Source organism: Mizuhopecten yessoensis, unplaced genomic scaffold (assembly GCF_002113885.1).
Source record: "Mizuhopecten yessoensis strain PY_sf001 unplaced genomic scaffold, ASM211388v2 scaffold11027, whole genome shotgun sequence".
NCBI classification, from domain to species: Eukaryota; Metazoa; Mollusca; class Bivalvia; order Pectinida; family Pectinidae; genus Mizuhopecten; species Mizuhopecten yessoensis.
Window position 1 is genome coordinate 1 of NW_018408842.1, and position 15866 is coordinate 15866.

Below are 15866 nucleotides of genomic sequence, written 5' to 3' on the forward strand. Positions count from 1 at the left end.
AATATCTTTGTATTGTAGTTGGTTGTTACGCGACCCTGACATGGAAGTAAGAACCGATTATGACGGCTACATGTCTGCAGTGAATAACTTTTTCACGTACCTTATGCCTCTTATAGCACAGAAACAGGTAAACAATATTCTCTATAAATTCCTGAAGTATTATGGAATTTTATATTTGTGGTACACTTCATATGCTTGAAATGATTTTATAAACTGTTTTAATAAATTTTGAATTGTTTCAAATTCATTATTAGCTTGTGCTTATTATCATACTGATTGAAATATGCACAAACCACATCAATAATTGCTTATGATGTCAGAAAATATAAACACATCCTTTGATTGTTGCATTATAATTAACTTGACATGGAAGAGTTTTACCTTTGTTTTGAAATTGTGCTTGTTATCAGTAAAATGGAATTTTCAAGAAATGAATAAGTATAAATCATGTTTTCAAACCTATATTAAACAAGTATTACTTACAGCACTCCCAAGGTGGTCCTATCATAGCAGTACAGATTGAGCATCAGTATGGATCCTTTAGTGAAGACACTGAGCACTTACAGAATCTAAAAAAGGTGTGGTGTGCCTGTTACAATGTCAGTCCTTTTGTGGGACTCTCACAATATATAGGAAAACCACTATATCTTAATACACAGGCATATATATCAATATACAGGCCTATTGTAATGTATCACAATAATACAGACATGAAATATCCCTGTATCACTATATATTTTTTAAAAGCTGATTTTCATGTTTTTGCTACATGGTTTTCCTTTGCAAATTACTAGATAAGCTAAAAAACCCATAAAGAAATTATTACTAGTGGTGCGAGTCAATGACAGTTTCAAAATCAATACTTTGGCAAAAAACTTAAATATGTATAAAACCTAATAATAATACATACATGATTAAGTTTGAAAACATCCTGACCACAAGTTTGTTTTAAATTGAGGACCTTTCCTTATTACTATATATTGGGATACGTATCGCAATACATTCCTTATGTATTGTACTATATCCCGATACACTCCAGGTGTATTGTGACACCGTAGTCCTTTGTAGCGATTCCTCAGATAGTTCATGGTACACTTACTAGCTTATTCCTTTGTATTATTAGCTGTAGTGAATTTCGCTATATATTCACAGTCATCAAAGATAGCATGAAATTAAATACCCAGCGAATATCAATACCATGAATTATAATTTCTGTGAATAAATATAAATTTAAAAAAAAATACCTGCTTACCCATTTACTGCCGAATACTGAATTAACAACAACTATACATTACTGTATTATACTCTGTTTTGACGAAATGCTTACAAGATAGATCCCATAATCTAAATACAGAAGCCCCCTCGTGGGTCTAATTTTACTTAGACATGTTGCATGAAACTTTATACCTGTAAACTAGATCTGATTGGGACAACCATGGAATATTACCCCCACATAATTCAACAACTAAACAGTAACTAAGTGTAATGCTTAGAGCTTGTACCTATTATATTAATTGTTTTGTTTGTGGTGACAGCACAGTATAAGGTTTATTGTTGTATAATTACAGCTGATGGTACAGCTCGGTGTGCGAGAAATGATGCTGACGTCAGACGGTTGGAGGGATGATAATAAACTAGGCATGGCAGTAGCACCTTTCCACGATGGTAGGTGGAGGCCTCAGAGTACTGGCTATATTGTAAATCAATGAGGATTAATTTTGACAATGACTGTGTACACTATAATGTTTCAGCCCACGCACATTTAAAACTTTCACCTCCTAAAAAATATTGACCCAGTGTTGTAAAAAAGATGCTCATATTAAATTTTTGAATAAGTGTTTTTAGAAATACTAATGAAACTACTCATCGGTGTATGTTAACTGTTTACTATACATACAGCGACTGCTTCAACAGAACAATCAAAGTTATAGCATCGTCATAGGTTGTTTCTGTTAAACGTTATTACGGCATCACAGTTTAGGATGCTATGCTTTGGATTGTCTTGCAACTTTTCCTTCATGGTAGAGTTGTAAGGGAAAAGGAACATTGACATCCCACTATTTGGCAAGAAAGTGATTCTGAACTAGTTATTTGTATGTAAACTTGGTCTTGTGTTGATAGCCGCCCTACCGACAGTCAGCATCAGCAACATTGAGGAAGGAAAGCCAGCGTTTGATCACATCAGAGGTCTGAGTCCAGACTTCCCACTATTTGTCTCCAGCTTCTGGTCTGGAGCGAACAACTACTGGGGAGAAAGCTTCAACTCTGGCTCCACACTTACAGGTATGTACAACTACTGGGGAGAAAGCTACAACTCTGGCTCCACACTTACAGGTATGTACAACTACTGGGGAGAAAGCTACAACTCTGGCTCCACACTTACAGGTATGTGGCTTAAACAGGTATGTAATACACAGGTGTGGCATCTGTAGACTGCTATATTATATACAGGTATGAGCTCTGTAAAAATGTCAAGTAATGAGTTACCTTTGTATACAGATGATAAACACAGATGTCACCCCTATAGGCAGATGCAACTTCTGTAGACAGGTTTGACCTCCATTGATTGGTCGACATCAATAAACATGTGACCTATATAGACATGCATGACTTCTATCGACAGTTGTAATACACAGATGTGACCTCTGTTAAGACAAGTATATTACATGTTGTACTTTTGATTCAGGTGTGACACACAGGTGTGACTTATAAAGACAGGTGTGACCTATATAGACAGGTGTGATACACAGGTGTGACCTATATAGACAGGTGTGATACACAGGTGTGACCTTTATAGACAGTAGTAATACACATATTACATGTTGTACTTTTGATTCAGGTGTGATACACAAGTGTGACTTATACAGACAAGTGTGACCTATATAGACAGGTGTGATACACAGGTGTGACCTATATAGACAGGTGTGATACACAGGTGTGACCTATATAGACAATTGTAATACACAGATGTGACCTCTGTTAAGACAAGTGTAATACATGTGGTACTTTGAATACAGGTGTGATACACAGGTGTGACTGGTACATAGACAGATGTAAAACACAGGTCTGATCTCCAAATATGTTTAATGTACAGGTGTGACTAGGGACATCTGTGATAGTTACAGATAGGTATGATAACACAGGTATGACGTTTATATTTACAGGTGTTATGATAAGTATGACTACTGTAGACAGGTGTTATACATTTTTGTGACCTCTATAGATAGGTGTAATACACAGGTATGACCTTCATATTTACAGGTGTTATGATATGTATGACTATTGTAAACAGGTGTTATACACATGTGTGACAGGTTTGATACACAGGTCTGTTAGTAGTGATGTGTTCATATTCTACAGAGTTTACATCAAACCTAGAGGAGATACTGAACACAGGAGCCTCAGTCAACTTCTACATGTTCCATGGAGGTACAAACTTTGATAGTACTGCTGGGGCTAGTGATCGTCATGGCTACCGGCCAGGAATCACAAGTTATGGTAAGTGAACATCTGTCAAGTATTAGCACTTAACAAAACCAGATATTAAACTACAGAAACAGAGTTGTTTATAATTGGATATAACATTTCTTTACTATTTTTAATTTGAATTCTATGCTAAGGTAAGTACTTATTTTAAACCTTTCCTTATCTACAATTGTAATTCCTTAGTGAAGTTAAATATTTGTCATACTGCATTTTTTTGTGGCAATGATATTTGTTTTTATTTTCAGGGTTAAGGTGAATTGAAATTTGCAGTTTCGTAAAAATGCTAACATCAAATCTGTGAAATGAATGCTGTGTGAATGTTCTGGTTGAGAAAAAACTGAGCTTCATGCTAAGTCACATGTAGACTCAGATCTTGGATGTACCAAACAATTCTGTTACAGATTATGATGCACCGTTAACAGAATGGGGAGCCATAACACCTAAATTCAAGGCTATCACAGAAATGCTTCTGAAGTACGACTACATCCGACCCGAGGATTTAGTATTATCGGGTGAGCATCACGTTTTGCACATTAACATATAACTCCCCCCCCCCCCCACACACACACAAAGTAATGGGGGTATATAGTGGTCACCTTGCTAATTGGAGCCTTTGTCTATCAGTCTGTCCATTAACACCTTAACCTCAACTTTTTATTATGAAGCTTTCTAAATGCACTTGTCATGAACAGACGACATGTTGCACTCTCTGGTCACTACACTACTAAAGGTGAAGGTCATGGTTAGGGGTCAGGGGTCAGACCTTGTCTGGCTCATTACTTCTGATTGCCTGAAGAATTTAGTATGAATCTTTAAGTACTTAGTATGATCCCTTAGGGTCAGCTCCTTTCCAGGAAGATGGTGAAGATGTGAGAAATGACAAGATGGCATGTAGTGTTAATTCTGTATCCCAATGGTCATATTCATTGGAAAGGGATGAAGTTAAAATCATTGCGATGCTTGGCTGACGGCAGATGAAAAAATATAGAATTGGAATCAATTTTAGAAAGAATTCAAATGTCAAAACATTGTAATGCATTATTTGTTAGAATTATCATGGTGTTCCCTATGATAACATCTTGGTACATGTATCACATTAGATGTGGTATGCTTAGTTTGTAAAAGGAATTTCTGGGTAATACAATGTAATAATGAACCTCTTTAATTGCAACTAAAGGAAATAAAAAAAAAAAAATGTTTGTATAAAATGTTTGTGTGTTCCTGGTTTGAGTGTAGTAATAGGGGGTTTACATTGTGATAATTGGTTTGATATATACCACCATTGCACCTAGACTCACTTCCCTTTAATTCTTCTAAGTCTGTGTGTTACAGAACAAATAAATATAATTATAATTTTGAAAATTATCTAGAATTGTTGACTGAAAATGAACGAGTTGCATTGTGTAAATTTAGAACTAGTAATCATAGGTTTATGGTGGAAACTGGAAGATGGAATAATGTTGATTACTAAACAGAATATGCACATATTGCAATACCCAAGACATTGGTGACAAATTTCACTACTTGTTAAAATGTTCCTTTCTGTTTCCAGAAAGGAAGTTATATTGATGCAAATACTTCTATGTGATGCCAAATATTGTAAAGTTCTCAGAACTTATGAATACAAACAATGTTAAAGTTTGAAGAAATTTACGCAAATTTATCAAAATTTTGTTTCAAAAAGGACCCTGATTTGTCCCCCATATATATTACATTTGATATTGTATATTGTTGTAAATATGTTTTCTCATTTATAATTTTGTAAATAATGTTAAAAGTTGATCAAACAAAGAGGTTGAGGTATCAGATTTATATTGTCATTCGCATGTAGTTATGGAATTTTTTTCCAGATATATCTCGAGTTCCACAGAAGACTGCTTATGGTACAGTATGATTTAAAATTTCAATAGAGTTACAACTTATCATTTGTTAAGGTCAAGATTAAAGGTCACATATACTATCGATTTTGAACTACAACAGTATTTCCCTTTCACAAGTGGTAATGTTCCTATCCATGCAATTTTTAACATGAAAAAGCTGATTCAAGTGTTATGCATGTAAGGACTGGTGGGTAATGTAAAAAACAACACTGTCATCATCCTTCACCTGATTTCATCATCATCATCATCATCATCATCGATAGCGACATATTGTCGTTGTTATCATCCTCATGAAACACTATCATCAACTTATGATCACCATCATCATACATCATCATCTTACCTCCTCATCAACAATACATCATCATCCTCCACACTGTATGATTGTCATTATGATCATATACTATCATCTCAAAGAATAATTTAATTTTGGAAAGGAAAACACTGTGTACTGTAACACTGTAATCCGTTTCGTGAATTTATGCAAAGTGCACACAGTTTCTTCTATATATACTGTATAACCCCAAAAATAATACTGTTATTCTCAAATAGCAGCCATGTAAAATGACATCTATTTGGAAACTGTTGATGACAAGGTAACAAAACTGTTAACTTTTAAGGAGGGGAAGAATTGATGGTGATAGGTTTACAGAATCACTTCTCTGAGGTAGAGGGGTTATATAAACACAGCCATGTTATCTTTTATTGATGGTGATAGGTTTACAGAATCTCTTCTCTGAGGTAGAGGTGTTATATAAACACAGCCATGTTATCTTTTATTGATGGTGATAGGTTTACAGACTCACTTCTCTGAGGTAGAGGGGTTATATAATCACAGCCATGTTATTTGTTATTGATGGTGATAGATTTACAGAATCACTTCTCTGAGGTAGAGGGGTTATATAAACACAGCCATATTATCTGTTATTGATGGTGATAGGTTTACAGAATTACTTCTCTGAGGTAGAGGGGTTATATAAACACAGCCATGTTATCTGTTATTGATGGTGATAGTTTTACAGAATCACTTCTCTGAGGTAGAGGGGTTATATAAACACAGCAATATTATCTGTTATAGATGGTGATAGGTTTACAGAATCACTTCTCTGAGGTAGAGGGGTTATATAATCACAGCCATGTTATCTGTTATAGATGGTGATAGGCTTACATAATCACTTCTCTGAGGTAGCGGGGTTATATAAACACAGCCATGTTATCTGTTATAGATGGTGATAGGTTTACATAATCACTTCTCTGAGGTAGCGGGGTTATATAAACACAGCCATGTTATCTGTTATTGATGGTGATAGGTTTACAGAATCACTTCTCTGAGGTAGAGGGGTTATATAAACACAACCATGTTATCTGTTATTGATGGTGATAGATTTACAGAATCACTTCTCTGAAGTAGAGGGGTTATATAAACACAGCCATGTTATCTGTTATTGATGGTGATAGGTTTACATAATCACTTCTCTGAGGAAGAGGGGTTATATAACCACAGCCATGTTATCTGTAATAGATGGTGATAGGTTTACAGCATCACTTCTCTGAGGTAGCGGGGTTATATAAACACCGCCATTTTATCTGTTATTGATGGTAATAGGTTTACAGAATCATTTCTCTGAGGTAGAGGTGTTATATAAACACAACCACGTTATCTGTTATTGATGGTGATAGGTTTACAGAATCACTTCTCTGAGGTGGAGGGGTTATATAAACACAGCCATGTTATCTGTAATTGATGGTGATAGGTTTACAGAATCACTTCTCTGAGGTAGAGGGGTTATATAAACACAGCCATGTTATCTGTTATTGATGGTGAAAGGTTTACAGAATCACTTCTCTGAAGTAGAGGGGTTATATAAACACAGCCATGTAACTGTTATTGATGGTGATAGGTTTACAGAATCACTTCTCTGAGGTAGAGGGGTTATATAAACACAGGCATGTTATCTGTTATTGATGATTCTAACACGATTCGTTTGCAACGCGTGTTTTGATTGGATACGGACCATGTTCTAATCTGCGATGGAATCATGGTCAATCGTGTAAGCTCCTCCCATCGCACTTAAACCACGCCCCGTTTCTAACCAAAACAATATGGCGTCAAGATCCCCTCATAGCGAAATCCCGCTGATAAGGCTAGTAGGCAACAGACAAAAACGACCGATGAAATGCATTTGTTGAATGAATTAAAAAGTAAAAAGAACGCATTCCTTGTTCTTACCTCCATTTATTACTGAAACGTTCGTTCCATCCGTGTAAAGTCATCTATTTAGATCCGAAATAAAATCAAACATTTCACATGTGTCGTATGCATTTACACAAAACTCTTCAAAAATCTATTCAAATAATCACCGATTTTGTCGATAAGCTCCGATTGGTATGCATACTGACATGGAAATGTAAGACCTTGTTCAATATTAATTCCATGTCGTATAAACTTTGGTAACAGGACGTTCACGAACAATCCAAATATTCCGCCTAGTCAACATACAGATCGAGCTCTCGCCAGTATGGGCGGGGCTAAATGACCGACTTTTGAAAGCTTCTTTCCGATTGGTCAGTCCGTTGCAGAATGACACGTCGCCAGTTCAGGTCACAAAGTACTTTTGTACAAGGAAATACAATGTTTCTAAACATATTAGCATAGTATATTTGTTAAGATGTGTTAGAATGGGGATAGTACGTTGTTTTTCGTGTCTATACTGGCGATTAGAACATGAAATTTGGTTTAAACTGTTGACCTATCGGTCTCGAGTTCAAACACAAATTTCATGTTCTAATCGCCAGTATAGACACGAAAAAACAACGTACTATCCCCTAATTATGTTCTCCCATATATATCATACATTATGCTTAACATTAGTACAAACGTGTTCAAGTAATCTCTTCAAAAGTCTCTCTTTAATATTTCAGAATAGCCACCCCTCTGGATGTTGTCAACAATTTATAAGCCTATCAGTTTCAATAAATTAGTTTTCCCTTTGACAAGGTTGTTATTTTTTCCGGTCAGTCAGATATCTTAGAAGGCCATTGTCTGATTTCCTGATTGATAGAGGAGAATTGTGTGTGTGTTTGTTTTTTGTATCTATGTGATTCCTGCTCACTTTTGTAAAACATTTTAGTAGAAAGATTCATCAACACCAGGCAGGGGATGACAGGGTTAATTTATTTTACAGGTAGTGTGGAAATACAAGCCTATCTGAGTTTTGAGAACATGCTGTCTAGAGTGAAGGTACGTGACCATTGAAAACACTGTAGATCCTGGTTAATACCATGGAAATAAAAGATGTACAGCAAATTCAAACAACTTGTCAAAATGTGCCTCTGTGAAATAAAACCTAAAAAAAGTTTGACACCTTAGTTTACTCAAAGAAAGTAATGTAATAAGATTGTGATTTAACAAATTATACATCAAGATGCTTGGTATGCAAAAGAATTTTGGTACAAACTGTTTGATCTTAATATTGACAGTGACATCAATGTTGACCTCTGTTAAACAGTAATGCTACTGTTCATATTGACCTCTACTGACCTGTGATATAAGTGTTGACCTCTGTTAAACAGTGATGCTACTGTTCATATTGACCTCTACTGTCCTGTGATATTGGTGTTGACCTCTGTTAAACAGTGATGCTACTGTTCATATTGACCTCTACTGACCTGTGACATTGGTGTTGACTTCTGTTAAACAGTGATGCTACTGTTTATGTTGACCTCTTTTGGCCAGTGACCTTGACCTTGACCTCTGTTGATTGGTGATGCTAGTAGTAACTGGTGTTGATGTTACAGGATGTCCAGAGGTCCCGCCTTTTACTGACAATGGAGGAGCTGAAGAGAGGTCAAAGGTCAGGTTTCATACTGTACAGGTCAACCATACCTAGTGCGACCATCCTCAGACTGACCGACAAGCCTCGAGACAGATTACAGGTCTGTATTAACCCTGCCATCACCGACTTTGTATTAATTATTTATTGTAGGTTTCATATTTTGTCAACATTATGTACATTGTAAACATTCTGTATATTGCCTTTATTCCCCCACATCTTCAGCAGTTACATTACATAGCAGGAAAGTTTTGCGTAGTTAAATTTTTGCCCTTCACTTACCAAAATATATAGTTACCCAGTGTTAATATTGCCCTTCACAGACGGTTGACGCAGCTCAACTGTAGTCAGTTCAAGCTATGTAAAGTCAGTGTAGTTATCAGTGATATGTGTGGCCATTGTCCACTTCCTGTCATGTGACAAGGATATAGGGTGAAAAAGGTGATAGATAAACAGTGGTAAAATTACCCACTAAACTGACTCTTGTACATTAACATCGGTATTGTGTGTACAGCTGATGCTGTATCTTGTACATTAGCATCAGTATTGTGTGTACAGCTGATGCTGTATTTTGTACATTAACATCAGTATTGTGTGAACAGCTGATGCTGAATCTTGTACATTAACATCAGTATTGTGTGTTCAGCTGATGCTGAACGGTATAAACATGGAGAAGGTGTTTGACTGGACCACTGCTGACTTCCATACAACTGACGTCTCCTCTGAAAGTATTTTCACCAACAACACACTGGACCTTCTGATTGAAAATGCCGGTCGGGTCAGTGAGGTCAAACAGGGGTCAAAATGGCTGGACATGCAGAGGAAAGGTGAGGATATGTTCAAATGGTCACCTAGAGAGCAAAGATTAAAAAAATGGAAAATAAGAATAGTATGATGTATTTGAGAGTATGTTGCTATTTTACAATAATGTGTGAATATTTTGTTATCCTAGAACAAAGATGAAAATATCTTGTAGAATTCAAACAAACATGTGTTTCTTACTTACTACAAAGTGCAGACTATGTCCCTGTATCGAATGGTGATACAAAAATGACTATGACATATGTGCTGTCCTCTGTTTCAGGTCTCCATGGTGATGTGCTGGTTGACCGCCACGCTATTGAACACTGGTCAATCTACAGCCTAGATTTCTCAACCAACTACATCAACAGGTAAATTACATCAACAGGTAAACAACATCAACAGGTAAACTACATCAACAGGTAAAATTATAAACAGGTAAGTTACATCAACAGATAAATTACATTTACAGGTAAACTACACCAACAGGTAAACTACAACACCAGGTAAATAACATCAACAGGTAAACTAATCAACAGGTAAATAAGGTCAACAGGTAAACTACAACAACAGGTAAACTACACCAACAGGTAAACTACATCAAGAGGTAAATTACATCAACAGGTAAACTACACCAACAGGTGAACTTATCAACAGGTAAACTTATAAACAGGTACGTTACATCAACAGATAAATTACATTTACAGGTAAACTACACCAACAGGTAAACTACACCAACAGGTAAACTACACCAACAGGTAAACTACAACAACAGGTAAACTAAACCAACAGGTAAACTACATCAAGAGGTAAATTACATCAACAGGTAAACTACATCAACAGGTGAACTTATCAACAGGTAAACAACATCAAAAGGTCAATTACATCAACAGGTAAACTATGTAAACAGGCAAACTACAACAACAGACATCGAAACGTCACATAGAAAATTTTATTGGTTGTGTAAAAAGAAGTTCTCATAATCCATACATACCAACCTGAAGAAAATGTTTAGAAACAGGTAAACTAGTTAACAGGTTAACTACAACAACTGGTTAACTACAACAACCGGTACACCAACAGGTAAAAAAATAACTAAGCTAAATCAAGCATTAAACAAATAGACCAACAGATAAACCAACTTCATCAGAGGTGAACTTATTTTTTTGAATACAGATATTAAGATTTTCTGTTTGTACTTGCAGAATCAGAACGTTTGACAATTGGAAGCCATTTGCCTCACCGGGTTTGGTGCCAGCAATGTACCGAGCAGAGCTTTACATAGATCAACCACCCACAGACACATTTCTATCCCTCGCAGTAAGTACAGCAGGGTCGGGTTAAAAGTTCAAGGCCCCATCCATTGGGAAACACAACATTCAATCACATGTCTTCTTAAAGTTAAGTCTGAACAGGGATGTGCTAGTACTGTAGGACTGGTAGAAGGGGATGTCATTTGTATGGTGAATTAGCCGCTTTGAAAGTAAGCCTGGGGTTCCTTGCAGTCAAGTATATCTCGAGAGTAAGCCTGCTTTGAATATAGGTCGACGTTAAAATGTTTTTGAATATATTCTTAGCAACATGCAACTATGACTCAGACCATTAAAAGGCTTCGAAAATATGCTGCACATGCCTTATACTCGAAAAAATAAAAACGTCCTTGAAAATAGACCGGTTTCAAAAATAAACCTGGGATTCCTTACCAAAACTGAAAAGAAGTCGCAGCATATTTTCTAGATTTTAGATGGAGATGTCATTTGTTGAGTGACTGAATGTTTAACAGACTGCCTATATATGTACTTTAAGGGCTGGCAGAAGGGGATGGTCTTTGTGAATAGCCACATGGTTGGTCGTTACTGGAGTGTGGGGCCCCAGAGGTTTCTTTATGTCCCCTCTTCCTTCCTGAAACGAGGGGTAAACTCGGTGAGTAATTCATAATTAGCTAACCTGCCCCAAAGGGCCATGTGAGCTTATGCCGTACTGCAGTGTTCGGCGTACATCCCTCGTCCGGCGTCTGGCCATCATCCAGCATCCTTCCATCGTCCGCCGTCTGTCCGTCAACTTTTTCTTTTGAAGGAATTTTTCAGAAGAACTGGAGGACCTAGGGTCATGATATTTGGCCAGTAGGTACCTGGGATGGAGTACTATGAAGTTTCCTCATTAAAATGACCTTGACGTACTTTCAAGGACACAAGTGTCAATTTGTTTAAAATTTCAAACAATAATATCCTAAAAACCATTGGGACTAAAGTCATAATACTTTGTTATGACATGTATACCAGCTGTGCAAATATTTTTCTTTATTACAGAAATAATGGCAACGGTCAACTTTAAGTGCTAGTCAGGGGTCAAAAGTCAACGTGGGTTAAAAGCTTTAACAATCTTCTTCCAAGTTCCATAAGGCACGGGGTCATGATATTTAGCCAGTAGATACCTGGCATGAATTGCAATAAAGTTTACTCATTAAGATGACCTTGACATACTTTCAAGGGGTCAAATATGTTAAAAACTTAAAACAACAATATTCCAAGAACCATTTGGACTAGAGGCACGATGCCTGGGTATGTTATGTAGACCAGCAGTGCAAATATTTTTCTTAATTACAGTAATGTGGTCAAAGGTCAACTTTAAGTGATAGTCAGGGGTCAAAGGTCAACATGGGTTAAAAGCTATAAAATTCAAATTTCAAATTTCAAACAACAATATCTAAAGAAGCGTTTAAGATATGTTGATGTCTTGTGTTCTAGTTACCAAATTCGGTCTGAAGTTACCTATATGTCAGTTTTATGTAACAAAAAAAAACAGGTGAGCGATACAGGCCCTGTGGGCCTCTTATATTTATAACGAATGCGATTATTTCTCAGAATTACACAAATCTTAAAAAATTATCCTGTGATATATACCATCGCTATGTGTGACATGCATGTGATCAATTTTCTTAAATCCCCATTTCAGTAAAATGTATTGAGTTCGAAAAATAATATGTTAGACACATTTACTGTAGGTAAAATGTATAAACACAAGTGTGTTAGGGGTTAAGGGGTTAATGGATGTCTTGACCTTTTGGTTTTATATCTTGGAGTGTTAGGCAACAAGCTGTACAATCGTAAAGCTTCATAATACAATCTGGAGGTCATCAAAGGTTATGTTCCATACAATGGAGGTGACAAAATGTTGCTATGATTGTTTTTGTAGAAAGGATAGGAGGATATGGTCATATGAATTGATGAAAGTAGTCGCATGTCAGAGGATAGATTGTGCATTAATGAATTAACATAGTGGTTTTATATTTCGTTTCAGATTTTGATATTTGAACAGCACAAGGCAGGATCGACGATATATTTTTCTGATAAACCGTCCATAGGAAAAATGATGGCAACTGAAAAGAACTGACAGGATTTTCTAAGAAAGAAATTGACATTCCAGGACATAATGTCATCTTCTCATCATCACTGAACCTATGCGAAGTATCTGAACATGACAGATAAGTCTATACTTTGATGGAGGAGAGTGATCAGGGCTGTATGACCTTAAACACTCATTAATCCACTATCAACCTTCTTCCTAGAATCTCATAACTTGTACAGTCAAGGTAACACCATATATGGCTATCACGAACTCTGTGGTCTTAGCAGCACCATGTAGTGTTTATGAAACATTGTCATAATCATTCCCGGGTTTTTGTACTAGAGAGCTAATGCAATCTTTTCCTGCATTTCACATAATTAGCTCAATATCCTGTAATTATGGCGGATAGCCTTTTTGCAGCAACAGTAAGGTGAACTTACCTAATATGACGCTCAACAATAGCAATTCCTACCATTGCTAAAGAGTACTGAGACAGGTCTCTCTGTCGTCAGGGACCAGCTAGATCAGAAACTTTCTCGGTTGACAAGGAGCGGATGTTCAGTTGGTAGTCACTAGTAGTGTCTAGTGTCCAATGACTCTTCCAGATTTAAATACTAACTTTAAATCTTGAGCAGTTACCAATTGGTACCAGTGACCAATTGTGACAAGAGAATTCCTAGATCTGGGTGGAAAGTAGTGGGGGTTAACACCTAAAAATAGGAGGAAAGGGTGATTTGCGAAGTTGAATATTGGCTCTGCTTCGCCTAAATTAGTCAGGTTTGCTTACACATCCAGAGAAACAAAGATTTTCTATGTTACCCGTCCAAACATTCCTCATTTACATAATTATGATAAACTAGGATTCTCTACATTACCATTTAAAACATTCCTCATTTAGATACTTATGTATTTTTATGGTGTATTATATACATATTATGTAAAATATGTGTTTTGCATGTTAGGTGATTGATGATAATGATATTGATTTGCGATTATATTTTATTTTCTCTGATAACCGACTCTGTTAACGTGTGTAAGAAGAAATGTAAGTTTGAGCTTATTGTAATTTATTTGAAAAGCTGAATCTGTTCATTATTAAGGATGCAAGTGTGAGAACTGTTGTAATTATCAAAGTTGTTGAATATGTTTTGTCCAATATTATTTTAATTTCTGTGAGAATATATGTGTACTTATTGAGAATGTAAGAGTTGATAATTAGGATGCCATTGTGATCTCATTTAATTGCGTCAGAGTAGCTGATTTTGTTCACTTAATGAGAAAACTGGGGCTAATTGTAATTTCTCCAAGATTGGCTGAATCTTTGTACTTGTTTAGAATGTCAGCACAGGATTAATATTATTGTACCTTCTCCGAGATGCTGAATCTGTTTATTTTTGTATGTATGTGCAAGGTTATTGCAAATTCTGTGAGAGAATGAATCTGTTCACTTATTGAGAATATCTATACACAAATTGTACGAGTGTATGTCAATGGAAACATTTCTTTACATGTTATAATGATATGGATTAATCTTTCAGGAGTTGTATGGGGTTTCAGAACCTGGTGTAGATCATACGGATCCACAGAAAAGTTCCTAAACTTCTTTTAATTTCTCCAAAGGAGCTCACATGCAATGAGCCGTTATGGAAACTTTTTTTGTGGTTGGTTGTGCTTTGTTGCGATTAAACTTGTGTTTGGAATGTATCTGCTATTGGTATGAAATCTCACGTTGAGGATATTTGAAATAACTGTTATTGTTATTACCATAGAACTGGAAAATTTTAACTGGATCACACAGGGGATCACATTTATGTTTAGGTTTAGACACTGGATTCTGGGCAACTTTCACCCAATCAGATAGTTTGCTCTCCACATGTCCAGGGCTTTCAACAGACCCTTTAGAGTATGATTTCAATTCCCCATAAAGAGCCTTTAGAAGAGTTCTGAACCTCAAAAATTTAGGGAACATATTATTTGCCGTTCTAAATGTCAACAGTCAACTGAAAGCACTGCATGTTTATACTGTAGTAATTTTCTACAAAATCCAGTTAAAAGATGTAGATACGGAACATCGGGAGAAAGTATCCATCAATATACTAAAATATCAGAATTAATACACAAGCAGTTAAAAAAAATATATGTAAATGATTATTGATTTTGGTTTTTAATGTTTTTTGTTTGTATTATTATGTGGAACTATGTCAATAAATTATACTGTATTCGCTGTAATTACTGCCCATTTTACAAACCCCATTCCCCTGTTTTTATACTTATTCAAATAATGTAAGCCCCTTCTTTACAAACGCACTAGAGTTCTCTATCCTGGCCTGCTGTGGTTAACGAAATTAATTTACCTTTTCACAAAACACTTCAGTTTAAAAGACTTATCAAAACTGTTCTCATATATTTTAGAAGAGAAAACATTTTTTGAATATGTTTGACTGTTGATTATAAGTCAACTTTACACACAGCAACCAACATATTTAAGTAATTAAGGGCCCCATTCAGCCAATGTTAT

General features: G+C 36.0%; 1 protein-coding gene across 1 annotated transcript; it reads left to right on the forward strand.

Annotated features, from left to right (window-relative positions):
• The first annotated feature begins 22 nt into the window (after positions 1–22).
• LOC110464718 (beta-galactosidase-1-like protein 2) lies at positions 23–14601 on the forward strand. Its single transcript, XM_021520081.1, has 14 exons — positions 23–127; positions 486–578; positions 1569–1665; positions 2122–2283; positions 3361–3498; positions 3888–3998; positions 5337–5369; positions 8552–8607; positions 9165–9302; positions 9846–10026; positions 10284–10371; positions 11206–11320; positions 11807–11923; positions 13301–14601. Exons 1-14 carry the CDS (start codon positions 41–43, stop codon positions 13391–13393), a joined length of 1509 nt encoding a protein of 502 aa, XP_021375756.1. The 5' UTR covers positions 23–40; the 3' UTR covers positions 13394–14601.
• The last annotated feature ends 1265 nt before the right edge of the window (positions 14602–15866 follow it).